At 39.7% G+C, this 26,136-nt stretch overlaps 2 protein-coding genes across 3 annotated transcripts; one reads left to right on the plus strand and one right to left on the minus strand.

Annotated features, from left to right (window-relative positions):
* Window positions 1–1,009: 1,009 nt before the first annotated feature.
* Window positions 1,010–3,083, minus strand: orai1b (ORAI calcium release-activated calcium modulator 1b). The gene is made up of 2 exons (XM_023406462.2): window positions 2,268–3,083; window positions 1,010–2,158 (listed from the first exon to the last, which is right to left on the minus strand). Exons 1-2 carry the CDS (start codon window positions 2,379–2,381, stop codon window positions 1,601–1,603), a joined length of 672 nt encoding a protein of 223 aa, XP_023262230.1. The 5' UTR covers window positions 2,382–3,083; the 3' UTR covers window positions 1,010–1,600.
* kdm2bb (lysine (K)-specific demethylase 2Bb) lies at window positions 3,068–25,680 on the plus strand. Of its 2 annotated transcripts, XM_023406461.2 has the most exons (21): window positions 3,068–3,240; window positions 3,815–3,959; window positions 4,113–4,191; window positions 4,335–4,381; window positions 5,440–5,618; window positions 5,874–5,980; window positions 7,807–7,900; window positions 8,118–8,271; window positions 8,437–8,552; window positions 9,084–9,210; window positions 9,848–10,254; window positions 10,359–10,445; window positions 16,346–16,576; window positions 18,316–18,459; window positions 18,544–18,630; window positions 18,764–19,090; window positions 19,698–20,776; window positions 20,870–21,033; window positions 22,006–22,167; window positions 22,469–22,687; window positions 23,509–25,680. In XM_023406461.2, exons 1-21 carry the CDS (start codon window positions 3,196–3,198, stop codon window positions 23,688–23,690), a joined length of 4,182 nt encoding a protein of 1,393 aa, XP_023262229.1. In that variant the 5' UTR covers window positions 3,068–3,195; the 3' UTR covers window positions 23,691–25,680. The 2 variants fall into 2 exon arrangements, with proteins under 2 accessions (XP_023262229.1, XP_087030185.1); XM_087174059.1 differs by lacking the exons at window positions 3,068–3,240; window positions 3,815–3,959; window positions 4,113–4,191; ... (7 more) ...; window positions 9,848–10,254; window positions 10,359–10,445 and adding an exon at window positions 12,402–12,609.
* The last annotated feature ends 456 nt before the right edge of the window (window positions 25,681–26,136 follow it).

The following is a 26,136-nucleotide window of genomic DNA, read 5'->3' on the forward strand; positions in this document are numbered from 1 at the left end:
GAGTGAATGATGAAAGAAACATGCTAATTCAGGATAAGTGAGACAAGTGCAGTGCTCTGGCTTTACAAAATGAAGCACAGAGGAACACTAGTGTCTAATATCAACAAGTACTCCACTGATGTCAAAATGTAACCTCTGTGGAGGTGTAACGAGTCAGAGTTCTTTAAAAAGCTTAAGTGTCGACAGTATAAATGAAAATTCACCCATCAGACAGGACCTGCTCAGCTGGTCATACAGCAAAGATAATGATCTAAGCAGATATGTGTTAATTAAGCAATATCACACAAGAAGGAGTGATGTACTGAATATCAGCACGGCTGTGATTCAGTCATAGGTACAAGGCCGCAGCCTGAGTACCGAATACAATCACACTTTTATACAACACTTAGACGAGCGCCATATTAGTTAAATAAAACAGATTATGATTTGTTAGTTTATTTGTATCATTCATTTGGCTACGCCAACACGAATAGGCCTAGTTTTGCAACTGGAGTGGTACTGGACCGCTGCTAAGTAACACAAAAACATTTTCCTGACCTTCACAGTGCACACTACCTTGCTACTTTGTTTGCCTGTTACCTCAGGAATGCACTTAAGTATCCCGGCTTCTTCCCTTCATCCTCTTCTGACGACCACACACAATTTAATTTGAATGTTATTTCTGGAAATATATTAATTTTTGTGGTACAAAATGTGTTATAATCTAACATAGATAACGACCATTAATGTAACACTAGCTAATGGTTAATAAAACACCTGTGAAGCGGAGTGATACATGAAGTTAAAAGTCCCAGTGCTGTTATACTCTCTGTCAGCACTCATGGAATACCCCTCGTCCAATCAAATTACTTGGTCGGAACTAACTGTTGTATAAATCTTCTCATCACTGTAACTTAAAATGTTCTAGATGTGATTCACGTAGCCTGTGTCAGTAATTATATGTAAGTAGCATAGATATGTTTTCAGTATATTCAAATTATTTTCTAAACTCGGAAACTTTGAATGCCACTTGGTAAAAAAAAAGTATTTATTATAGCGCCACAGCCTTTGCTACAATATGTCAGCAAATATACTCAAATAATACTGTAGTTTTGGCAGCTGTTGAGTTAGTCTACACAAACAACAGGCATTACAAATGCACATTGCGAACATTGCAATAACATATACACTGTGAACAAGGAAGAAAGAGTTAAATACTCGTAGTTTACAAAACACAACAAGGTAATATATATTAACAAACACAGTGATCACTGACAAACAGTTAAATAGGTGCAGCAGGCAACAGACAGGATTCCATGTTATTGTTCAGATGCCTCTGCCATAATGTAAGAGATAAATCAAGCAACTATCACAGTTAAGACTCTCCAATTTCAAGTTACATGCATTATGGCAGATTTGTGAGTTCACAGTTGATCAAACATGTCTTCTAAAAATACAACTTTTTTCACAAAAGTAAATTTCACAACAAAGAGGTGAGATATACAACTTCATTCCTGTAAAAAAAAGAAAAAAAAGAAGAGAAACCGATAATGTGGCTTCTGGCTTGGAGAGACTCCAAGAAGTTAGAGTTCCACCATAGATCTGTATTCATCATACATTTCTATGGGAAATGTGAGCTTGGAGACTGCAAGATGGAAGATTCCCCTCTGTTGTCCAGCTCATTTTGAAGCCTGGTGAGGTTAGAAAGCTCCTCCAGCTCCTGAAATTGTCTGTCAGTCTTGTGGCTGACCAAAGAGCGGTAGAAATGCACAGCAAAGACTATGAAGACTAAACCAAAAGGGACCATGATAGAAGTGGAGGTAATGGCAGCAGCCACACCAGATGAAACTGTATTATTGCTGGACTTGTTGGGCTTAACAGGCAAAAATTTGACCCAGCAGAGTAGAACCACCTCAGCTAGGAAGAGCAGTGTACCAATGACTGTGGAAAAAGCCCAAGCTAGTTCAATGTGACGGTGCATTCGCTCATGTGGAGACTCCTTCACAGAATTGAGATTGTGGACATTGCTGACAGCCTCTATATTGGGCAAAATGCAGGTGCTGACCATCAGAGCAAACAGGTGAACAGCCACAAGGACAGTAGTGCAGGCACTGAAGGCGATAAGGAGAGCAGGTGGGTAAGGATAACTGTTGTCCAGCTGCACTTCTACCATTGCCACCTGTAAAGGAAGAGAACAGGAAACACAACTTTATACAACTCACTACTGTAGGATATAACTGGTTCATTCATACAGAAGAGTCAGAGGATAGTTTAGGAGACAGCGTTACCATAGCAAATCCAGAAAGCAGAGCTGATGTCCGACTAGAAGCCTTCAGTTTAGCTCGACTCAGGTACAGCTTTCTCCAGGACAGTGCTTGCAGTGAATGCTCGTTCAGACTCATCTTGTACCTTTTAACAGAGGACTGGACGAGCAGGGCCGATGTAGTTACCTTGTTATTCTTGCGGGACGCGACAGAAACAAGCGTTCAACATGCTAACAGTGTACTCTTATAAAACATTTACCCTCGCCAGCTGACGGAACTGCGGAAGCTATTTTTTCACCACCAGTCTCCAGCGTGCCTGCACCTTGCATTACCCACAAGTCTGTGCGCTCTAAGGACAACATCCGCTACTGAGTGAACTGTTGACTGCATATTTGCTCAGTAATGGGGGTTGCATCTTAGCCTTGAGGTAATACTGGTGTAATTACCACCTTCGTTGTGTGGTAATTGTAAAATGAAATAAAAAATTAAAAAAAACTTGAACGGTTGAAGGCACTGTGACACCCGTCCACGTCATTCACGCCACGTCCAGTGCACAGAAATTATTATTACTGTTAAAATGAATGAAAATGAGTAAGAGCTGCATTTTTTAGGTAACAAGATCGTTATCGCTTGTTCTACTTTCCATAGTGAATCGCGCCATTCGCGAATAATTCGTTACAGGTAACGGTGTTAGTTCGGGTACAAACAAACAGTGTCTTGTACGGTGTAGTTGATTGGTTTCCTGGGTTGTAAAAGCAGATGAAAAGCGGTGGACTGACATGCAGTGACGCTGTCCTACAATGTTTTGGTTCCTGACGATGACGTAATACACAAAAACATGGTTCCCTTGTTTTGAACCTGAAAAGCGTGTAGCTAAAGTGCTTCTTTAACTTCGCCACGCACGAAGATGCTTTCCCGAAACTGAGTGACTGGAAAACATTCACAAGAGACGATGGCACAGCCCGCGGAAACGTGTGCTGAATCTGGACGCAGGCTGGTGTGTACCATCTGCCGTGTTAACGTTAGCTTATGAAGCGAGACTGGCAGCGAGCTAATTAGTTAGCTAAGCTAACGCTTGCAACTACAACCGTTGGGATATTTGTCAAGTCACTAAAGCTGTTCAAGTCAGAGCCCATGAAAGAAAAAACGATAGACCTGGCATTTTAGATTTTAAAACTTATTTTGTCTTCATAATAGTTCAGCGAGCGTACGTTAGTTAAAACAAGATAAACCAACATCTAAATCAGTGAAATCTTGCAAACATTTCACATTTATCGTTATGGGATAACGTACCAACGAACACAGCTGCCTTCTCCCAGGACAAGTGTCTTTTAATGGTTATTGTACTTGACGTCACAGTTAAAAACGATGCTACTGCAGTAACGTAACGTACTATCAAAAAAAACTCCCCTCTTCATCCAGTTTTGAGTTTGCAATAAAATAATTTTAAGTCACTCTGCACAAGTCATACGGTCTGTTTATATACAGCCAGGGGCCTTTGTGACAGTATGAGCTCGCTCTGCACTCGTGTTTCAGTTTTGTCATTTAAATCATCTCGTTTTCAATGGCAGCGCTCCATCTGCCGGAGGATGTATGACGAAAACGAGGATTTGTCTGACGTTGAAGAAATTACAAACATCAGAGGTTTCAGCGTGGAGGAAAAGCTCGTCAGTGACAGTTACAACGCAAACTTTGTCCACCTGATGGAGGGCAAAGGTAATATAACAATGATAACACTATATTTTCTTTTGATCAGTTATGGCTCTGTTGTTATTGCAATACAAGCAGATATCTGTCCAGCAAGATGCATGACTTTTTGCTTGTTTCTATAAATGCTTTGGACTAAAACACACACTCACTGTCTTGCAGACTTCACTTATGAGTACGTGCAAAGGGAGGCTCTCAGGATCCCACTCATTTTTAAAGAGAAAGATGGACTAGGGATCAGGTGAGAAGCCATCGACCTGTTTACTGATAGTTATTAAGAATAACCTTTGACAGTACTTGCTGTATATTTGTGTTTTTAGCCATTTGGCAGTGCATGTAACAGATGAACTGAATGTCATCTATCCCTGTCTTTGATTCACATAGAATGCCTGATCCAGAATTCACAGTTAGTGAAATTAAAGGTTTAGTTGGTAAGTTGAATGCTATAAACAACACACACACACACACACACACACACACACACACACACACACACACACACACACACACACACACACACGTGTGTAATCCATGCATGTGTACTGATGTAGCAATTTGGTGCATCTGAAAGGGAGAAAGTATCCCAGCTGCCAAACCAGAGAATAAGAGCTGGTGGGGTAACAACTGTGTAGGTTAGTGAGTGAGTGAGCAAAACGATTGAATGATAATAAATTATTATTTTTAATTTCTGTCTTGTGGTTGGGACAGTGAGTTCAAAGCCTGTGAAAAGTAGTGGAAAAAAGTGTAAAATCCACTGTAAAAAAAAAAAAAAGCTGCTGTTTTTTTGTATGATAGTGCTCATTCAAAAGAAAAGTAAGCACCCAAACTAATAAGAACTGCTAAAAGTAAACAGGCAGGTGGACATAATTCACAAAGAAGTAAAAGTTCGTAGTTGCAGTATTTTTAAATTACATAAATTATATTTAAATTATTATTGTTACACCGGTAACAATGTCGTTGATTTATTATGTTGTTATTTAATTAGTGAACACACACACGCCCGTCTTACTGCTAATTGTACTGTGCCTGTCGTTTTTACAGTATATGGGTGATGGCTGGTGTGTGTGTCCATGTCCACTTACTGTGGGACATTCTATGTAATACTTTAAAAACTATATGTTTCCATCTAGTATCTTGCACTTTTTAAAAAAAATCTGTTATTAATATATTAAACAACATGATCAGACAATTTTCCAACTATAATTATTTTAGCATACACTAAGATACAACCCTGTAAAGTGAAACCTGAAAGCACGATTGGGGTGTAGTTGCTCCACCTAGTGGAATAGATGATGAATTACATGTGATATGCTGCAGTTATTCATGTTGGAATCTTATCAAATGTGAACAATACAAATTTTCTGTGTATAAATCTCAAATAGCATGTGATTCTCTTTATTCCACCTTGCAGACAGATTGTATCACATGGTAATGACAGTGGAAGCGCTCCTCAGTTAATTTCACCTTGTGTCCGGGATGTTTCTTGCAGGCAGTCGTCGGTCTGTGGATGTCATGGATGTGAGCACTCAGAAAGGCTCTGAAATGAGCATGGCTCAGTTTGTCCGGTATTATGAGACGCCAGAGGAAGAGCGGGACAAACTCTTCAATGTCATCAGCTTAGAGTTCAGCCACACTAAGCTGGAGAACCTCATCAAGCGACCCACAGTGGTAACATAACAGACACTCTCTGTATGATAGATAGATAGATACTTTATTTATCCCCGAGGGGAAATTCATGTGTCCATTAGGTCATTGTTGATATTAAATAAATTGTTAATAATAAATAAACAATAATAATTAAGTTAGTCCACTTGATGTTGTGAAGTGTTATATGAAGGTAATAAACCTGGTGCCATAATCAAAGTCAGTTTGACTAACAGCACTGATTGAAGACTAAAAGTGCTGTTTTGATTTCTCCCACAGGTGGATCAAGTTGACTGGGTGGACAACATGTGGCCTCCTGATCTGAAACAAAGTCAAACAGAAGCCACTAATGTAATCTCAGAGATGAAGTACCCTAAAGTGCAAAGGTATGAAATAATTCAATTGTGTGTCTCTTTTGACAAAGTCCTCTTAGGAGCTGTGTGTCAGTCAAAGTAAAACATGAGGTGTAGAACAAGATATAAAAAAATACTTGGGAAAAAATTTCTGCTTCCTTGGTACAAAATACAGATTCCCCTCCCATATGAATGTCTCCATCACTGTAGAGCGCTGCATACTGTCAGTGTTATCCACCTCCTGTAAGTGCTCTTGATTGTTGCTAGGCAGCAGAGTTTTCAATGGTGGAGGATGGTTTATAACAGCTGTGGTCTGACTGCACAGACACCTCTCGGCCAATCAGCTGTCAGCATTAGTACATAGCTAAGAATCAAAACCAACCGTGCTGTTCCTTTTATCCATAGTTGCTCTTATTTCCTCACTCCCATCATAAAGAGACCCTGCTAATCCCACTTCCCCCTGTCTGTCCCTTTCCTGAGTGACATTACATTCTAATTAGATTTATAAAATACTGCTCATTGGGCTTAGGTGTGTGCTTGTGGAAGGTATTGGGCTGTAAAAGATGGAATAATACAGAGACCAGCAGTTTTCATCCCAGCTTCACCAATAGTGGTTAGTTTCCACCAGTGGAGTTTATCTGTTGTTTTAATATTCAAGGAATGCTTCGTGTTGGTGCGGACATGATGCTTATTCAGCTTTATTAAAAATTACAGTGTTCCAAGTTATGGCAGGTTAACTGTGGGAAACACTTATTTTATTGTAACATTTTCAAACATCTTTATGCTTGCAATTTTTACCTAAGCAGACTGATGCTTGAAGGCTTCCCTGTAAACTGCTACCTGTCATAATGTTAACTGAAAATTTTCTTTGCTGTCTTTCAATCTCTTTTAGCATATAATCATTCTGTCATAATGATGTTAAATATAGGGCATGAATTTAATGTATTGATATATTGTACAGCTTTGTTTATTTTCAGAGTAAGCTTTGCTTAATAGTCCTTTTACAAATTTGTAAATCATATCAATCAATCAAAATGTCGCAATAGAAATATGTAATTATTGACTGGCAGTTTGATAATGTTTCATATGTGTTTCTTAAGAGTAAAAACACCAAACTAGCAACATGAAGACGTCAGCTCGGCCTCTAGGAAGCTGTGATTTGATGGGTATTTTTCACTATTCAACCACCAATTGTGTGACCAATCACGAAAATAATTAGCAGATTTATTTATAATGAAAATAACTGTTAGTTGCAGTTTTAAATAATGGTCATGTTCTCTTATGCAAGTGAAATTTTGATTTCTAATTTTTCATTATTGCTGCAGTCAAAGTCATTTGTTATCCTGATGGAGCAGAAGTATAGCTGGCATAAGGCTCCCACATCATTCAGCATCTTAACATTTATCTGTTCAGACTGCTACAACTGACTGACTGGCTAACTAGCTTTTCATTTGTTTCAAGAAACGGTCACATCATCTCTCAGTGGGATGCACAACATAATACAGTGTAAAGATTTCCTTTCTTTAAATTTCTGTTTACACCTCAGCGCATATATTTTGTCCTAATAAACAGAGCTAAATTGGTGAATCATTTATGTCTCGCAGCGCTAATCATTCCCCAATTAATTTCCAGAGGAACGATGTCCTATTGTGAACAATTTTCTATGCTGTAGTGCTCTTGTGAGTGATTTTTATTGGTAGCTAATGTTTTGTAAAACACAACTGAGATTACTGCTATCTTGTAATTGGTTGAACTGTGCATTTCCTTTTTAGACATTTTTATGGATGCTGTAGCCTTAATATCTACTTTGTACGGTGTGTATCTTGTAAATAATTTTGTTGTTTAATTTTCTCTTATAGGTATTGTCTGATGAGTGTGAAGGGCTGCTACACAGATTTCCACATCGATTTTGGGGGAACTTCAGTTTGGTATCATGTATTCAAGGGACAGAAAGTAAGTTCATTCTAGTGTCTCCAAACATATCTGATATTTTGTGCCTTCACTTATTAGTATCAATGTCATTGAACATTTAAGACAGAAATTAAGAAGGTGTATGTCAGGTAATATTTCTGAAAACCTTGAGTATGACAGTTACAGAGTTGATAATTGATCTAACCTGGCCATGACTGTACAGTATAATCTCTAAATAAGGATCTCTGCTTCTCCTCAGGTGTTCTGGCTGGTGCCTCCCACCGCTCATAACCTTGCCCTATATGAAGACTGGGTCCTGTCAGGCAAGCAGAGTGACATATTCCTGGGAGACCGAGCTGATGGATGCCAGAGAGTGGAGCTCAAGCAAGGATACACCTTCTTCATCCCATCTGGTGTGTTGGCATGGTTGTTTTAAAGTAGCCAGAAGGAATAGATTAGCTGCCACTTGAATGAACATAAATTTTAAGCTTTATCTGAGCATTATACAGTATATGAATCCTCTATAATCCTTATCTCTTTATATAAGTATTTTACTTTTGCTTTTTTTTTAAACTAAGGGTGGATTCATGCTGTCTACACTCCAGAGGACACTCTGGTATTTGGAGGGAACATTCTGCACAGCTTTAACATTCCTATGCAGCTCACCATCCATGAGATAGAGAATAGGACCAAGGTAGGGGTCTACATTGATGTGTGGCTGAACTCTGTTCTGCACTGCAGAACACTAAACTCTTCCTGGGATAAATTAATCTCCCGGAGAGCCAGAGGAAGATTCATCAGAGTTGGAGATGTGGTGGAGGGGGAATTAGTGTAATTGATATTGAAAGGGAAATAAGGGAAAAGAGTCAAAGAGCAAAATGTTTAGCAGTGACAAAAAGACAGTGAACACAAATGTAAAAGTGAGGAAGATATGTGGGACCCAAAGGCAGTACTTATGTGTGTGTTTTATGGTGGTAACTTGTAAAAATGTCTTTGACTCTTTATCCCTTCACTCTGCTGTTAGTGACAGCTTTTCTTTTCCTGTCTGAAGTCTGTCATATAAATGTACACGTCAAAACAGGCAGAAATCTGTGCCCGCAGAACTCCAACAACACCGGTTTTTAATTACGTGGCATTTAAGAAATCAGGTTACTACAAAAAAGCCAGCAATAATTAGATTGCTTGAGTGCATGTAAATACATGTTTTTTTGGTCTCTGTTTTCAGGTTCATTCCAAGTTTCGTTTCCCCTTCTACCATGAGATCTGCTGGTATGTCCTGGAGAGATACCTGCACTGCCTGACCAAACGGTCCTACCTTTCTCAGGAGATCCGTAAAGAGCCTGTACTAATGGGTCAGTGGAATTTCGTAATGCAGGCAGTTTTGTAACATCTCTTGTGTGTCTTGTGTGATACTGTTAAAATCCTGTACTGCAGTTGTAATTAGCTCTCTCAAGTTACTAAATCTCTTATTATATGTTAATAATGAATGATATTTCTGATCTCCATCTGTCCTGCTGCATTCTAACAGTCTCTGCAGTAACATTTTCGACACGCCCTCATTTCTAAGTCCAGGATAGTCTAATTCCATTTGTGAACATTAGCTCTCTTTCGCTGGTTTAAACCTATGAATCAAGAGCTGTGCAGCCTGACAGGTCATTAGATTTGAAAGGGTGGGTTATGGACAGAGTTGTCTTTGCTGATGTAAAGTGAGAAAGTCGACAGTCTTGTGTGTTGGTTCTGCTGGGGGACGTCCAACTAACACCTACAAATGTAGGTATATCCCCCCAGCTGCTTCTAATCTCTCTTTTTTTTCTTTTTTTTTTTTTTAAACTTGCTTATTCCTGTTGAACATATAATTCACTCTGGTTCTCTGCTTTTACCAGATGGCATATTATCTCTGCACCTGATGGCACTGGAAAAATAACAATGTTGAGAGATATAAGTTAAGTGATTTAGTAATGCAATTTCTTTGTTATTTTGTCCCTTCAGACTATGAAACAAAGGCAAACACAGAGAGCCCCTCCTCTGACTCAAGAAGCCAGGACATGAACGAGGACTCATGTGAGACTCAAGTGAGAGAGGAGCAGGGTGAAAAACCAGAGAGAGTCACTCAGGATGGCCCCTGCTCTCCTGACAACGGGAGGGGCCAACACCTCAAAGCAGTTTTATCTGTTGACTCTGAGGACAGCTGTAATCCTTGCTCCACTTCTCTAGATTTCCCCAAAACCCCCTCTGACTCTCCAGCCTCAGAGTCTCAGAATAAATGGACTCATTTGACAGAGTTTGAGCTGAGCGGACTGAGGACACTGATAGAGAAGCTGGAGTCACTCCCTGAAAATAAGAAAAGTGTCCCAGAGGGAATAGAGAACGCACAGGCCCTGCTGGAGGACATGAAGGTAAGAAACAAAAAAAATGACAAAAACATGAGTACATAACAGATATGATTCAATAGACATAACACAGTTCATTTTTACCTTTTAATGTCTTTGTGGCCATCTAGGTTGTCTTAAAGGAACATGCTGATGATGACCCCAAATTAGCGATCACTGGACTTCCTGTGGTGTACTGGCCTAAGAAAACTATAAAGGTAAGAATATGTCAGGTGCATCATGACACTTTCTGCACCAAATAGTGTTCTTTATATTTATTTTGTGGCTTTCAAATCAAATTGATGAACATTTTAGACACAATTCATTGGTTCATTCATTGCTAGATCACTAAATACAATGGAAAAAATATCAGTTTTGATGTTATGCACCTGTTGCTTGACTAAATTGTTTGAACTTTTCATCTGAGAAGTTAGCTGTTAAGTATTAAGTATTTTTTCTTGTGCCACAGCCTGCAGATTACTCTCCCTAGTAACAGCTCAAAACCAGTAATGGTATAAAATAACTTTTGTGTCATACAATTACAAATCAGCTGCCAATACAGAAATATGTAAATGATAAACATGACTCATCGTCAGAAAAGGTTTAGTAGTGAATTTTAATTGTAGTATTAGAGGCAGACTAATACGGCTTCATAATTTTATTTTTACCATTACTCTAGAATGGTTTTTATTTGAAGCACCATCAGGTTGACCCAATTTATTTCTCTTTGATCTCTTTTTTTAATTGAATCATCATAAAAAATCAGCAGTGTGTACATCTACACTCTGTTGCTCACACCTATATGCTTAACATTATTCCCATTCCTGTTCTTTCTTGCGTTCCCTGTTCTTACTTTTCTTACCTTTTTCCTAATTTTCCTCTCGTTGTCTCATTAATTTCAGTCCCTCTTACACTCTCGTCCCTCTCCTGCTTTGAAACTCATTGCACTCTTTCCCTGGAGCAGTAGATGTACTTATTTGCATAATTTTGACTTAACAGGCTGCAGTATTGCCTAACGAAGTATATAATGAGTTTTTTTTATTATTTATTTAGCCCCCCCCCCCTTCTACATACTGTATTTTGTTGTCATGAACACAATTTAATTTGTGCTCTGGATAACAAAACAAGTATTTAAGTGAATTGTAGATAACATAAAACATTGATTACTGTGAACAGCATTACATGACATGTTTTTTTCAGACCAGCTTACTGGGAGCTCAAATTGGTATCAGAATTTATTGTAACTGGTGTGAATGTTTACAGAAATCGATAGTCATTGTGGTTTTGAAGGAAATTTTCAGTCATATTTTCAATCTGTAGATGTTCATTACCTAAGTGCCTTTCATGCATGTGCCTTTTGGGCACCAGCTTGCTATACAAAATACCTCCTAAGACAAAGTCCATGTGAAATAGTGACATTGTAACAATGTTAAACAGCTATAAACAGTTGCAGGTTTGAAGGGCCTGTGTTGTCTTCATGTCTATATTATTTATCCTTTGATTTCATTGAGTCTTTTTTGTCAATGCTCCACGTTAGAAAGTCAGAGTACTAATTACTGAAATGAGTATTAATTTTGTCAAAATGTGCAGAAATAATTTTAAGGGTGGTGAAGAATACAGTAGGTGCTCAGACAGCATGTCAGCCAAAATGAGGTGAAGTGTAAAGTTTAAGTAGTAAAGTGTGTTTGCGTGTGCCACAGTATGAATCTATTTTTATCTATTTTATGTTTTAAATATCGTACATGCTTTCATTTTCTGTGAATAATTAATTTTCCAAACAACGCATGGTCTGTGTGACAGGCAGAGAAGCCCCAGCAGGAGGGAGGATGGGATGTGTTGTATATGAATGTATGGAAGTGATTTCTATTGGTCTCATGGAGCCTCTGGATCACCCCCACCCATCCCTCCAAAGGCCAGCTGCTGGTCGTGGGGCCTCTTTGTGTTGCCTTTTGTAATGAGATGCCATCTGGCTCTATTGGCTGTGCAGAGCCTGCTCTCGTCTTCCTGTGATACTCATCATGAATATGACAACACAATTTCTGCATTTTCTCTTCTCATTGGATAGAGGCAGACTACCCCAGTACATATTCTGATGCACAGCAGCCTCCCATTGGCCCTGTGCTTCCCAGCACCCCTCCTCTTTTACAGGGAGTCGATCCATATTAATGAGGCAGGCTTGTCTGTGTTTCCTACATCTGCTTGTGGTATTGTGGAGCTTTGGAGCAGGAGGGAGGGCTGTAGGCCAGACAGCAGTAGCAGGAGTAGAAGGAGGAGGAGACTGCAGCCATGTCAGTTTGCTGTGAGCTGGACGGTGTGTGAAAACCAGCCATGGCCATGTCGCTGAGCGCTGATGATGAGGACTACGACTCAGACTCTGAGCAGGTTAGCACATCAAACCCCTGCAGGCAGGCATAGTGAGGCCACCAGAGGAATGCTTGTGCCAGACAGATCAGCGTGCAGCATCACAGGGCAGCGAGGAAATGGAGCTACCTGGAGAGAAATGCATTGATTTAGTCTACCTTCTAAGCTTGGTCTTTGATTTTTGCTCTTTGTTTATTTTTATTTTTCTTATAGGTTTTCTGTTTGTGTGTTTGTGTGTGCATGCTTGTGTGTTTTTGTCAGGTAAAGCCAGCAATCAGGAGAAGGCTGTGTTTATATAGCTCAGAGCCTCAGGGCTGCTATTGGTTGTTTCAAAGGAGAGAAGCAGAGGAATGGGAATTCATGTAGATGCAGAAAATGAATCTTTCATGGTTTTATTGCAAAAGCAGTGGATGTGCATGTGAGAATATGTGTAACAGCAAAACAAAAAAAAGGTTATTGTGCGAGCATGTGTTAATGAGAGGGCAGTCATTAAGAAATTATTTTTTTGATATTGTGCAGTGTGAATGTCAGGGTGATGAGCTGAGACTTGCTTACACAGCAAGAAATTTGTTCATTTTAAATATTTTTCTGACTTAACTCTGAACCACACCCCTTTACGTTAATTATGTGCATTTGGATTTAAAAAAAAAACAAAAAAACATTGACTGCAGATGACTAAGTCCTTGTTTCTCTTTCCGTTTTTAAAAATACCATCAGACATTTTCAAGTCTGTTTGCTCTAGTCATGTGAATGCACCTGTTCTTGGTGTCACAGCTAAGCTATTTGAACAGCAATTAAAGATATCCATAGCAGGCTAAGTAACTGTTTAGAGTTTAGGTAGTAAAGCCCAAAAGCCAAACATGCCAACAGTTGAGCATCTAGCACCAATCTGAACAACTTGTGAATTATTTGAACTGCCATAATACCTGCTTGAACAGTATCTTGTCAACATCTTGAAAGCATGGTTTATATACTTTAAGTTTTTTTTGATTGAAACTATTTTTTCTGTTTTTCAATCCATAGTCGTCATTGCTTCTGAGTTACTATACACACCAGAGATTTTTGGTGTGTAACTTTGTCTAATAATTAAAATCTGGGAAAAACCCTACATATTGTGTACCAGAGCAGATCACATGTTGTGCAGCATCAGCTTTACAACATATGCCATCTCTAAAGCTTAACAGGAAAGTAATCCCTCCAGGAACTCGTGAACCCAATTTTTTTTTTTTTTTGCAAAGTCAATTGTTTCCAGGCATATTCCTAGACAACCTAAGGAGAAATTTTTGAGAAATGTCATAAAAATGTGGTTTTGATCTGTTCCTGTCAGTGTAGACTTTAGGTGTATTTCTGCTAGAACCAGCTATCTGATTTTGAATTTTCTTCTGCTCTGATAAAACAATTGCTGTTTACTCCTGTTGATTCTGCAATCTGTGCTCAGTACGCCCTGTCCTCAGTGTGTGCTTAAGGTGATGTTAAGTACACTACAGTAATTGATTTCCACTGTTCTCCACAGTAGCTCAAGAGTTGCCAAGGCTGTGTCACTGAACATAAGAGTCTGCTTCACATAATGATTCCCAGCTGAATGAGCTTTGAAGAACCCAGGAATTACTAGCTGGTCACTTGTACTGTCCTTATTACTCTACAAAGGGGGGACACGTGCATATTGCATACACTATGTGCTGCAAAGAGGTGTGTATACAACAATGACTGATTGCTAAACTAAAGACTAAACTGTGTCATTTTTCCTGGTCTTAGATACTGTTGCAAAAACATGTGGTCCTGAAACAGAAGGTAGTTACTTAAACTGAGAGACATAATATTGTTGTTAACTTAGTCTGTCATTTAATACTGTCAGAGGGATATCTGCTTTCGTGATCACCCCCTTAGCAGACAGTGGGGGGTTTAGAGGGGATTTAGGGGACAATATGGACAGCTATCGGCAATCTTTTCCCCTCTATCATTTTTAATTCAACCATCTCACATGAAGTTTGAGTTCCAGGTGTAACAGAACAGTGATAAAGACAGTATACGCCACAGTGTCTGGCTACCTGTTATTTAATTTGCTCTGACTTCAGCAGATTGATCATAACTTCAACCTGTGGTCTGACACTTGTACCTGGCAGGACCAGTGTTACAGAATACGGTGCTTTAGCTCCATTGCTGGGTTTCTTTTCCTGGGATATCTGGTCTCATTTCAGTCTTCCTCCTGTCTGTAATCCTCCTGAATACCCCCAGAACAGAGCAGTACAGTACAGACTGCACACGCCCAACCCCCCCCCCAATATTTCACTCTAATCCTGTCTGGTAACCACATATCTGAATGCCTATGTCAGTCTATTTCATGGCTGTTGTTAGAATAAATTATTGTAATATGCCTAAGATTGAGGCTGCTTTCTTTTTCTGTTAGAGGGTCTCATTACAGTTCTTATTGGTTACAAGTCTGTGTGTCATAGACTGTTCTGTTAGGGAACGGGACGTGGCTGTTGCTATGCTGACGCTAGGAAAATCTGCACTGCCGATGTAACTAAAGAAATCTGATCTTCATTTCCAAGAGCTGCAGCGTTTTTCTCTCCTCATTCTCGTTTATTTCATCTCACACACTGCCACACGTTTCCTCACGTGGCACGGTTGGCAGCATTTTGACATGTGGTTTTCATGTTAAAAATACATTGTTGTGGTTGGGTTCTGAGCTTGGAAAGGAGCAAAATATATAACACAAGAACAGTAATGATGCAGATCAAAGGCATCTCATCTCCATTACCCGCTTCTATTAAATAGAGCACATTTAATGTGTACTGTTATAAATCTGTCTGCACGCCCCCTAACACACAATAATGGGTCCTAGTGATCCATGTGTGAAATGTAGCCATAAGTGCAGCTTCTCTTTGAAGTAGGAACATGCAAGCAAGTGAAGTACTAAATCTGGAAGACGCCTCTGGGGACATTCTTGATGTGTTTGTTTTCTCCTGTATCTTGTGCTTTAAAAGCCATGAATAATGTGTTTATACACAGCGTGTCTTGATCAGATTTGTGTTTGAAAATATACAAATGCATGCATACATATGCGTATGCATATAAGGATGCAGGTGCTTTTTTCTGTTTTGTATTTTTTTTGTTTGTAATCATTGACCCAGAATCAGAAAGAGAAAAGGATCAGGCAGTACCACCAACATCCAGCATAACACTGACCCCAGCTGAATTCAATATAATGTTTTGGTCTTTCTTATTATATAACATGATTGTAAGTGCTTATTATTGGGCCATAGCACAATTATTTAATGAAGTGAAATGCTAAGAAATTCAGAGCTTTAGATTGAGGTGCTCTTTAGCATCATGCCTTCCTTTCACAAAAAATCATTATAAATTGGAAACAAAAAAAACATCACAGAACGATCAAATTGATAATAATACATAATTAATAATATATCGTTTTCTGACCATTAAGTATCTGGTCAGATGAGGATCCCAAACTTAAAATTCTTTTTTTTGACACACAACATGCTCCAAATATGCTTCACACTATTATTATACATAGGACTTCAATTATATAAATACACTTATTATAATTGAATATGTTTATGTATATTTCTAGTAGCATACTTAATATGTGGCAGAATAACTGATAAATATTTTTAAAAATAATACATTCATACTTCATCAACAAACTAATTCATCAGACCTTTAGATGCCTATTCGTCTAATATTTGTTGGCTTATGGTTTTTGGTACTTGACAGTGTATCCTCTTCATCCTTTTAGCCCCGGCCTCCCAATCGGCCGAAACCTAAGATGGCAGCTTCTCCTGCATCAGCAGTCAAGCTGTCAGCTAGTCGGGGAACATCTGGCGCAAGGAGGAGAAGGACCCGCTGTCGGAAGTGTGAGGCATGCCTGCGGACAGAGTGTGGAGAGTGCCACTTTTGTAAAGACATGAAGAAGTTCGGTGGGCCGGGCCGTATGAAACAGTCCTGCATCATGAGGCAGTGCATCGCAGTAAGTTCCTTGTTCATATTGCTCATATAGACAATGTTAAAGGAATAGTTTGACATTTAGAGAGATACACTTACTTGCCTTTTTTCTGAGCGTTAAATGACAAGATTGAAACCACTTTTGTGTCCGTATGTTTACTGTGAATCAGCCATCAGCCGATTATATGATATGATGATAAGAGCTGGAAACAGGGAAACAGCTAGACTGGGTCTGTCCTAAGGTAAAAAAAAATCCACCTACTAGCACCTATAAAGCTCCCAAATTAACACTTTATATCTTGTTTGTTTAACATACACAAACCCCCAAATGATTTCCTGCTGGCGTCTTGTCACAGCATGAATCTGTCAGACAATCAGTAAAGAAGTCACTACTTGGCCGAGCAATATTAAACCCCCATAAAACCACAGCTTGTCATTTTTACATTAAGCTTTTTTGTATTGCTCAAAGAAATGAGCTGTAACACATTTGTCAGTGAGCTTGTAGGTGCTGGTAGGCGGTAACAGTTTGCTGTCTGTAGTTTCATATTCAGCGTACAGAAATGAGAGTGGTATCAGTCTTTTAAGTGCATTTCCCAAAATCTCAAACTATTCCATTAATGGTTGCTTCATGGTCTTGGCTTTCTTTTAATTTGAATACCTGATTTTGGGTGTGTCCATGTGGTTGTGAGGTTGTTGCTAGGGTGTTCTACATGGTTGCTAGGGCAATACAAGGTGATTGGTAGGGTTTTTCCAGGTGGTTGCTATGGTATCTCTGAGTGGTTGCTGGTTACTATTTTCCATTTGTCTTAGTGGTGACGCTGGTAATAATAATAAAAGCAAGTAGTAGCAGCAGTAGAAGTGTTAGCAGGACTTGCAGACGGCCATGGAGAGTGTGTTTGAATGTTTCAGCACCATGGACAGAGACACGTAGAGAGGAATGGGTTTGATTGTTTCCGCAACAGAGAGTATAAGGACAACGAGGTAGATTCAGTTTACATGTCTGGCTGCTATAAAGTGAGAGAGACTTGGCATCTGTGCCATTATCCCACACTTGAGGTCTTCAGCTGTTTAGAAATGTGTGGTTTAAGCTATGCCAATATGTTTATCCCACTCTTGATGTTCACTTAGTCTGATACTGCTTCAGAGCAGTACTCAGAGCTAAGTATATGCCACAGTTTATCATCACCTGCTGTGCCACATGAGTAATGCATCTAGCTTGCTTACTAACTGACTGACAATAATCAACAAACAAGCTGGAAGTTGTTAAGTTCAGGACATACTGGATTCAGAGTGAATATAATCAAATACAAATGAATAAAAAGTTTTTAGAGCAACAATGATTAAAGTAATTAAAATAACAGAAACACAGTTTATTCTATTGTATAAATTGTCCATAACCTTAATGTAAAATATGTCTCCACATCACGTCAGTATTACATCAGTCAGATTGGATTTTTAATTTTCTGGCTTCTCAGTTTGAGTAATGTGAGTGGGCGTTGTTCTGAAATCACAGTAATATGATTGGCATCACATTTCAAAGATTGTAGTGTCCGTATGCTGTTTAGCCCACAGGTATCGTATACAAAACATTGCAGATAGATAGTGCAGCGTTGTAATGGAACCTTAAACTAATGGATATTATATAAGTGGCAGAATATGAAGTGTGGGCTAGCTAGTTTGTCAATCACAAGTTTGACCAAAAGAAATTGTTCTAAAAGAGGACAGTGATTTGACCTTATCTCATCGCCTGTGTTTTTTCTCCAGCCTGTCCTGCCCCACACAGCAGTGTGTCTTGTCTGTGGAGAGGCAGGGAAGGAGGACACTGTGGAGGATGAGGAGGAAAAATTTAATCTCATGCTCATGGAGTGCTCTATCTGCAATGAGATTGTCCATCCTAATTGTCTTAAGGTAAATTACTCAATTTTGAAATTGAAAAAAATTTGTGAAATTACTCAATTACTCAAATAGTGTCTATGTGCTCCTTTTGTTCAGGTAAAAGATTCAAACGGAGTTGTCAATGATGAGTTGCCAAACTGCTGGGAGTGCCCAAAGTGCAACCATGCAGGGAAAACAGGGAAAGTAAGCATCTGTATGGACTTCATTCTGTATGAGTCTAAATCATGAACTGATTTAAAAGTCAAATGTATCTCAGGATGTCAGAACCAGTAAAATAAAGTTGTGCTCTCTTTTTTCTAACCTTTTGGCCTCAAAGCAAAAAAGGGGGCCAGGGTTTAAGTATGCATCAAACCTTCCTGGCTCGCTACTGAAAGAACCACGCTTAAACCGGGATTCAAAAGAGGAGCCTGACCCCCCAATGGTGGCTACAGCAACTGTTACTGCTTTGACGACCACATCTGCTGTGAAGAGGAAAGCAGAGCGGGAAGAAATCCCCAAGAGGAAAGACGAAGAGCCGCCAAAAAAACGTCCTCCCTTGCTGTCTCTGGATGGTACGCCCCGACCAAGGCTCGAGGACAACCCACTAAGGAAAAAGAGGAAACTTTTTGACACCAATGATGAACCTGTCATTGTGAAAAAGAAGGTAAGAGCCTCATCTATTTGTAATCTTGTCAGTTATACTGAACAAAGTGGTGCCTCCTAGGTGTACAACATGCTTTTGAACAGATGTGTCAAAAACACACTTTAATGAGCACACTTGATAACATACCATCATAGCATCAGAACGTTGTTAACCATGAGCTGTAATATTTGTATTGCATTCAAATTTTTGTGTGAAATTAACAGCTGTAGTACATCCAGCAGGTCATGGTGCAGCAGTAGCAGTAAGCAAACAGATGTGGCTGTCAAGGGAAGGACATAGAAATCCTGAGAACAGAAGAATTGAACTGGATGAAAATATGCAAAGCACTGGAGCAGCTTTTGGGTCAAGATCCTGTGCGCATTTGCTTGCTATGCAGACACTGTCCTGGAGGATTTCTTGGACCAATTTGTCTCTATTTTTAATTAAAAAATTAGATTGAAATATTTCAGAATTTCATAAAGCCCCCTTAATTATATTGAAAATAGAATATACAGTAAAAATCAAATATGAAAAACTTTAATTAGTGTATTTTCAAATTCATCACAGTGATAAACAGACAGTTCTGACTGCTTCAAATATGATTATGTTCCTCCTCTTTCTTTTGTAGAAGAAGCTTTCAAAACCAGATGATCCCATGACTCCGAAGCTGCTGCGTCAAATCAAGACAGAGAACGATCACGGTGACGAAGACGACGATCAGGAGGATCATGAAGAAGATGGATTCCCCTTGGACAGAATTCATTTAAAGGAGAAAAACGAGTATGATGATGAGGACCAAGACGAAGATGAGGAGGAAGAGGAAGAGGAGACGCTGACAAAAGAGAGAGACAGTAGTGCAGAGGACAAAGGCAAGGTCATGTTAAGTCCTCTGCTGAGGACATCTGCAGCCAGAGAAAGTGACCATTCTTCCTCCAACTCTCCCAGAGCTGGGCCGAGCAGCGAATCAGGAGAGGCTCAGGAGAGGAGCTCTGCTCATCTTAAGGCTCGCCATCAACGGCGACGCCTCCCCAACAAAGAGCTGAGCAAAGAGTTCAACCAGGAGATTCCCAAGACGGAAGACTGTCTGAGCAACCAAAACCACGGTCCAGTGAAGACAGAGGACAGTCCGGCCAATCACAATCGACGACCACTGAAGAATGAGGATTCAGTGACCAATCAGAACCGAAAACCACTGAAAACAGAGGACTCAACCACTAATCAGAGCCGCAGGGCCCTTAAAATGGAAGAAGGTTTGGCCAATCAAAACAGACGCCCGCTGAAAACAGAGGACTGCCTAGCCAATCAAAACCACAGGCCAATAAAACCTGAGCCCGAAAATGAAGTAGAAGACCAGAAGCCTAGATGGCCTCTTAATAACGGCAGCAGCGACCTGGGCGACTGGCTGCGACACCGCGGGCGGGAGGTGAACGGCACGCCACGCGGTTACTCTCCCCTGGGGTGGAACAGAAGCACACCAATCACACCGATATGCCCCCGGCCACTCCCCTGCCGGTCACCGCCAAAATGCATCCAAATGGAGCGCCATGTGATCCGGCCCCCACCCATCAGCCCCCCGCCTGACAGGCTGCCTCTCAACGACGGTGAAGCTCACGTGATGCGACGAGAGATGTGGATGACGGTGTTCAGTCACCTGACTCACAGAGATCTCTGTGTGTGTATGCGCGTGTGCAGGACCTGGAACAGATGGTGAGTACAAGATGCACTGTGGAGTTGAGAGCACGTCTTCCACACTTCCTCACACAGCGTTGCTATGAAAGTATTTCCCGCGTGTCTCGCCAGGTGCTGCGACAAGAGGCTTTGGAAGCACATCAATCTAAACCGTTGTAAGTCCATCACGCCACTCATGCTGAGCGGCATCATCCGGAGACAGCCAGTAGCTCTGGACCTCAGCTGGACCAACATCTCCAAGAAGCAACTCAGCTGGCTCATCAACAGACTGCCAGGTAAATAAACATTCAACCTGAAAACCACTGCACTGTGTTTGTGTTTTATAAACAGCCAGTAGATGAGATAAGATGCAATTTTGGAAGGAAATGAGAGAGCTCTGGTATTTGTGTGTGTTAAATATTACATGAAGCAGGGGACAAAAGGGAGGTAAAAACCCCAAAATGCACTATAGCTGGGCAGGTCCTTCTGAGACAGATCTCTTTTTGAAATTTAGTTTCTCCCTACATAATTATTGTATGTTATAAAAATTAAGTAATGGAATGAAATGAGGAACTAGTTTCTTAGTGGTTCTGAAAATGAAAAAATTACTCGAAAGGTAAATTATATGGATACCGGGAGAGGGTGACTCACCTTGATACAACCTTACAATAGTAACCATTAGCAGTAATGCAGTAATTTTACCAAATGAACTATGTATTTAACCAGTATGTAATATACAGGGAAATATTAAAGTTATCTAACCTTTGAGTAAATTTCCTTTTGCAGATTACAGAAAGTACTAGAGGCAGGTATGTTACTATTTTCCTGGTGCGGATGAGTATTGTCTTTGTCAAACTTTCTGAATATGAGCCAAGTGTTGCAGTAACATGCTCCCACATGGCTCCTCCATGTTGGTAATTGTATCCCCAGAGCCTCCTGAATTTAGATGGTTTACTTTGTATGATTTTTTTGTTACTCATAAATCTCTTTGCAGGATCATTCAGTTAATTAGACACGAATATTCACTGCATCTATGTCGGCTTATTTTGTGACCTCAGATTAACTAAAACTCTGGAGACAGAAAACCTGGAAAATAGGACACATTTCTTAACCAGGCTGAATATGAGATGAATCTCCAGTATATATTTAGCTTGCTATGTTGCTGCTTGTGGCCACGTAGAAAACCCCTAATGGAGTTGACAAAAGAACACAAAGAAAATGTAGCTTGACTTAACATGACGTGTTGGATGTCTTTGCTGTCCCTGCAGGTCTGCGTGTGCTGCTGCTGTCGGGATGCTCCTGGGTGGCCGTCTCTGCTCTTTGCACCTCCAGCTGTCCTCTGCTGCGAACTCTGGATGTTCAGTGGGTTGAGGGACTGAAAGATGCCCAGATGAGGGACCTGCTGTCGCCCCCAACAGATAACAGGCCAGGTACCAACCTGCTATTCACAGGCTCTGACTAAACAGCGAGAAAGTAGAGGATAACAGAGTGAGCATGACCAAGGAATAATAAATAGGAAATTAATGACCATAAGAAAAATATAGAACATCACCGGACGTATCCTGCAATTACATATATAGCGACATGAACAACTATCAAACACAAAAATCACAACAAATATCCACGTTTACCACGAGGGCTAATTCATACGCTCAGGCACACTAATACTTTGACAGTAAATGCTCTCTTTTTCTCTATCCCACTGTTAATCCCCTTCTCTCTTTTTTTAAGGTCAGTTAGACAACAGGAGTAAGCTGCGTAACGTGGAGGACCTGCGTCTGGCAGGGCTGGACATCACGGACACGTCTCTGCGTCTCATCATCCGTTACATGCCCTTGTTATCCAAGCTGGATCTCAGCTACTGCAACCACGTGACTGACCAGTCTGTCAACATCCTGACTGCTGCAGGGACGACCACCAGAGACTCGCTCACTGACATCAACCTGTCAGGTGCGAGCCTGTCTTTGTTGGCTGTAAATCTGCCTGCATCTGACTTGCTCCCTCTCATGGCTGAAACTTGAATTTATTAGATGCATTGAAGTATCATCTCTTTAGCTGAAGGATCAATACCGTTCCCCTTAAACACAAATAACATAACTTCACACTGCAACACAACATTTTCCAAAGTACATGCCTATTTTTTACTCTGCTTTCCACCTTCCACACACCAACTTGTGTCATTTCATGTCAAGCAAAGGTTGGAAAATCAACTTGGAGAGACTTAAACTTGTGACAGATACTCAATGTAGCACTCAATGTCACCTTTGTCACCTTTGGTAAAATGGTAAAGCAGTAAACTACAGTTAAATAGATATCACCTACATTTTACGGTCCTGCAGTAAATCCTCTCTTCGTGAAGATTTTAATATTCAGTTTTTGTTGAAACTGTTTCAGAGAGGTTTTGATTCAACATTATGATCATTTTTGAAAGCTGTAGTTTGTGGCGTTACTTATTGGGGTACTAAATTACATAAAAATTGATTTCACCATTTATTGGAAAGTGCAAAATTGCTAAAACTAATCAGATTGTATGCTTGTTGTCTCTCTGGAATGCCATTTATGGAAACAACTGAAAGAAAAATGCAGCTTCGCTTCCTGTTGGGTGCAGCAGTCCCAAAATACTGCTCACCACAATGAGGCCTTTGGATTTCATGCCCTAGAATATCCTAAAGGGTCGATTAATCCATGTGTGTCATAGCTTTTTGTCAGTACAGGTGACCCATTACGCATCATTTGTTCCTTTTCTTCTAACCCAATTTCTCCTTGTGCAGTCTGTAACAGGGTCACAGACCAGTCGCTGACCTATTTCAAACGCTGCGGAAGCATATGTCACATCGACCTGCGATACTGCAAACAGGTGACCAAGGAAGGATGTGACCAGTTCATCGCAGAAATGTCAGTCAGCGTGCAGTTTGAACTGATAGAGGAGAAACTGCTGCAAAAGATCAGCTAGACAGAGGACCGTGGGAGACAGTTTTGACATTTACAAGTGGTGAAGCTACTGTCCACATGGAGGCAGCAGATGACTGTGCGCTCGTGGAGAAACGGCACCGTGTCTCACAAACATCTGCAGACTACTGAACAGACACGAGGACGGCGTCCGTTGCTCTGAAGGCTGATGTAAAGGGAAGCTGTGCTGCCAAGCCAGAATGTAGAAATGGAAATCTTGTCCAGCGAAGGCAATATTGCAAAAACGTTTTTGTTGTTGTTTGCACCTGTTTATAAGTTATTTATTTCTTTGTATTGATTGTTTATGTATTGTATCATGTTTATCTTCTGGTGTTCACAGACTATTTTTTGTTCCAATGCAAAGTTTATTGCATTATAGAGTAATATTTTTGTATCAGAAAGTGTTTCATACATTTATGTGCAGTATTGATTGCACCAGTGTACAGTATCATACCATTGAAATTGATAATCAGTCGACATTACTGTTGAGCTCTTTATTGTTGAGAGGCAAAGGTCTAATGATTTGTTGCCAAACTGTAGGTTGGTAGTTTGTGTTTGTGTGGGTGTTTTTGTATTTTAATATATATGTCAGTGCCCTGTTTCTGATTGGACAAAGGTACCTGTACATTTTGTTTTTCATGAGACTACAGACAATGTTGCTCTGTCCTTATGGATGATATATGTAGAAGCAAAGTTTAAAGAGTTTATTTGCACTGATACAGTAAATATGAATACATGAATGTATTCACACATACACTCTACAGTGTACAGTGTATAAAGCCTATTTTTTCAACACTAAAATGTCCTGCGCATTCTACTAACAGCTTCTAGTTACTGGGTTATATTATATTAAGACATACCTGCATACAAAGGTGTCTGTCAGACTTCACCCTTTAGTGTTGTTGGTGCTTTGTGAAAGGAAGCGTTTTAGCGCTGCATGCAGAAAAGAAATCTGTTTACAACACAGTCAGTAGAGTTAGTAACTGTTAAATATTATAACCATCTGTTTACTCCTGTCCTTAGCTGAACTCCATGTGATTAAAAAAATGAGAGTCAGCGCTGAATCATGCCAGAAATAAAGAATCGACAAAGCCCAGGAAAGGGAAATTACATTTGCACAAATCTTTCAGTTGAGAACAGACAAGAGGCCAAAAGATAAATAGAAAAGGACTTTCTCAACTTTGTTCCACTATGACAATTTTTATATTGTATATCCCAAAATTCTCATGACCCCAGAAATTTCACTATAGCATAGTTAAGGGAATACCTTTATCTTTTATTTAAAACATGTCAAGCCAATATTGGTCTATCAGTCTAGTAAGTCCATGTCAATCTCCAGACATGGGGTCCTGCCCACAAGGTTGACAAATTGTGTTTTAGGGCCAAATATAGTAAATACAGAATAAGATGAGAGGTTCACAGGCACTATATGTCCATACACCCCATACTGCAAGACATCTTTCCCGAAAGATTTGTGAAAATGTAAAAGTGAAAACGGATTTTGTTTATTCTTTATTCTTAGTCACAGATTCTTTATATCAGGGTTGTTTTCTTTAAAATTGTTTCTTAAAAGGTTTATTTTTTATGACTTTTGTTTTAAAAGTATTGGTCTCACTGTGCGCCTCTATTCATCATCATAATATTTAAAGTGATAAAGAAATCGCAAATTTTGCTATTGGAACTTGTCTAATAAAATTTCAGGCTCTGCGGTGTAACGATTCAGTAGATTTGCATTTTTCTTGATCTTAAAACTAAACTTTTTTAAAATAAAGTCTTTCGAAGTTTTTTGTGTACCTTTTGAATAGCAGTTGATACAGTTCAGTGGATGGGTTTACATTTTAATTGTATTTGTTTGTTTTTTATTAGACAACCATGTCTCCATAACATATTTTAGTACATTACTGTAAATGTTCTGTGTACATACTGTACATGTAAAGCCTCTAGGAAAAGTTAAGTCAACCTTTGAGATATTAAAATTCATTTTAAATACTGAACCGTGTGTGTGGTTTCCGTACTTTGGCTTTTAGCCCTGCTTTGATTTTGGTGACCCCCTTCGTTACCATGGTAACAGCAAGTGTGATTCAATACTACAGCCAACACTGTATGAGCAGCAGCTTTGTCAGAAAAATACAACAGAACTGATGTATCTGTTTACAGTGACACCAAACAAACACACGCTGCAGATCTGAAAACTTACACTTACAGTTACAGAACATAAAGACCTTGAATGACTAATGCAGAGAAGGTGCCTCCATTGATGGAATTAAAAGATGGGGTTTGATTACCATGACGATCTTCAGGATTCTAACTTTCAGCTTTTGGATAAATAAAGAACATGATTTATGGTCATACTGGAATATCGCCGTCAGTAGTCAGTAATTTTGCAAGTGAAAATTTACAACATGCCAGCCTCTGTTGGCTAAAACTGAACATCATCAAACTAAATGTAC

Source organism: Seriola lalandi, unplaced genomic scaffold (assembly GCF_002814215.2).
Source record: "Seriola lalandi dorsalis isolate HSWRI2012SDOR001 ecotype SW California unplaced genomic scaffold, Sedor1 jcf7180002054309, whole genome shotgun sequence".
NCBI lineage: Eukaryota > Metazoa > Chordata > Actinopteri > Carangiformes > Carangidae > Seriola > Seriola lalandi.

Excerpts from the sequence above, each read along its gene's own strand:
- orai1b (XM_023406462.2), bottom strand. The coding sequence starts at position 2,381 with ATGAGTCTGAACGAGCATTCACTGCAAGCACTGTCCTGGAGAAAGCTG. Across the intron at positions 2,159-2,267 it reads TGCTTTCTGGATTTGCTATG|GTGGCAATGGTAGAAGTGCA; the intron begins GTAACGCTGTCT and ends CTTCCTTTACAG.
- kdm2bb (XM_023406461.2), top strand. The coding sequence starts at position 3,196 with ATGGCACAGCCCGCGGAAACGTGTGCTGAATCTGGACGCAGGCTG. Across the intron at positions 8,553-9,083 it reads AGATAGAGAATAGGACCAAG|GTTCATTCCAAGTTTCGTTT; the intron begins GTAGGGGTCTAC and ends CTCTGTTTTCAG. Across the intron at positions 18,460-18,543 it reads TCCATCCTAATTGTCTTAAG|GTAAAAGATTCAAACGGAGT; the intron begins GTAAATTACTCA and ends CCTTTTGTTCAG.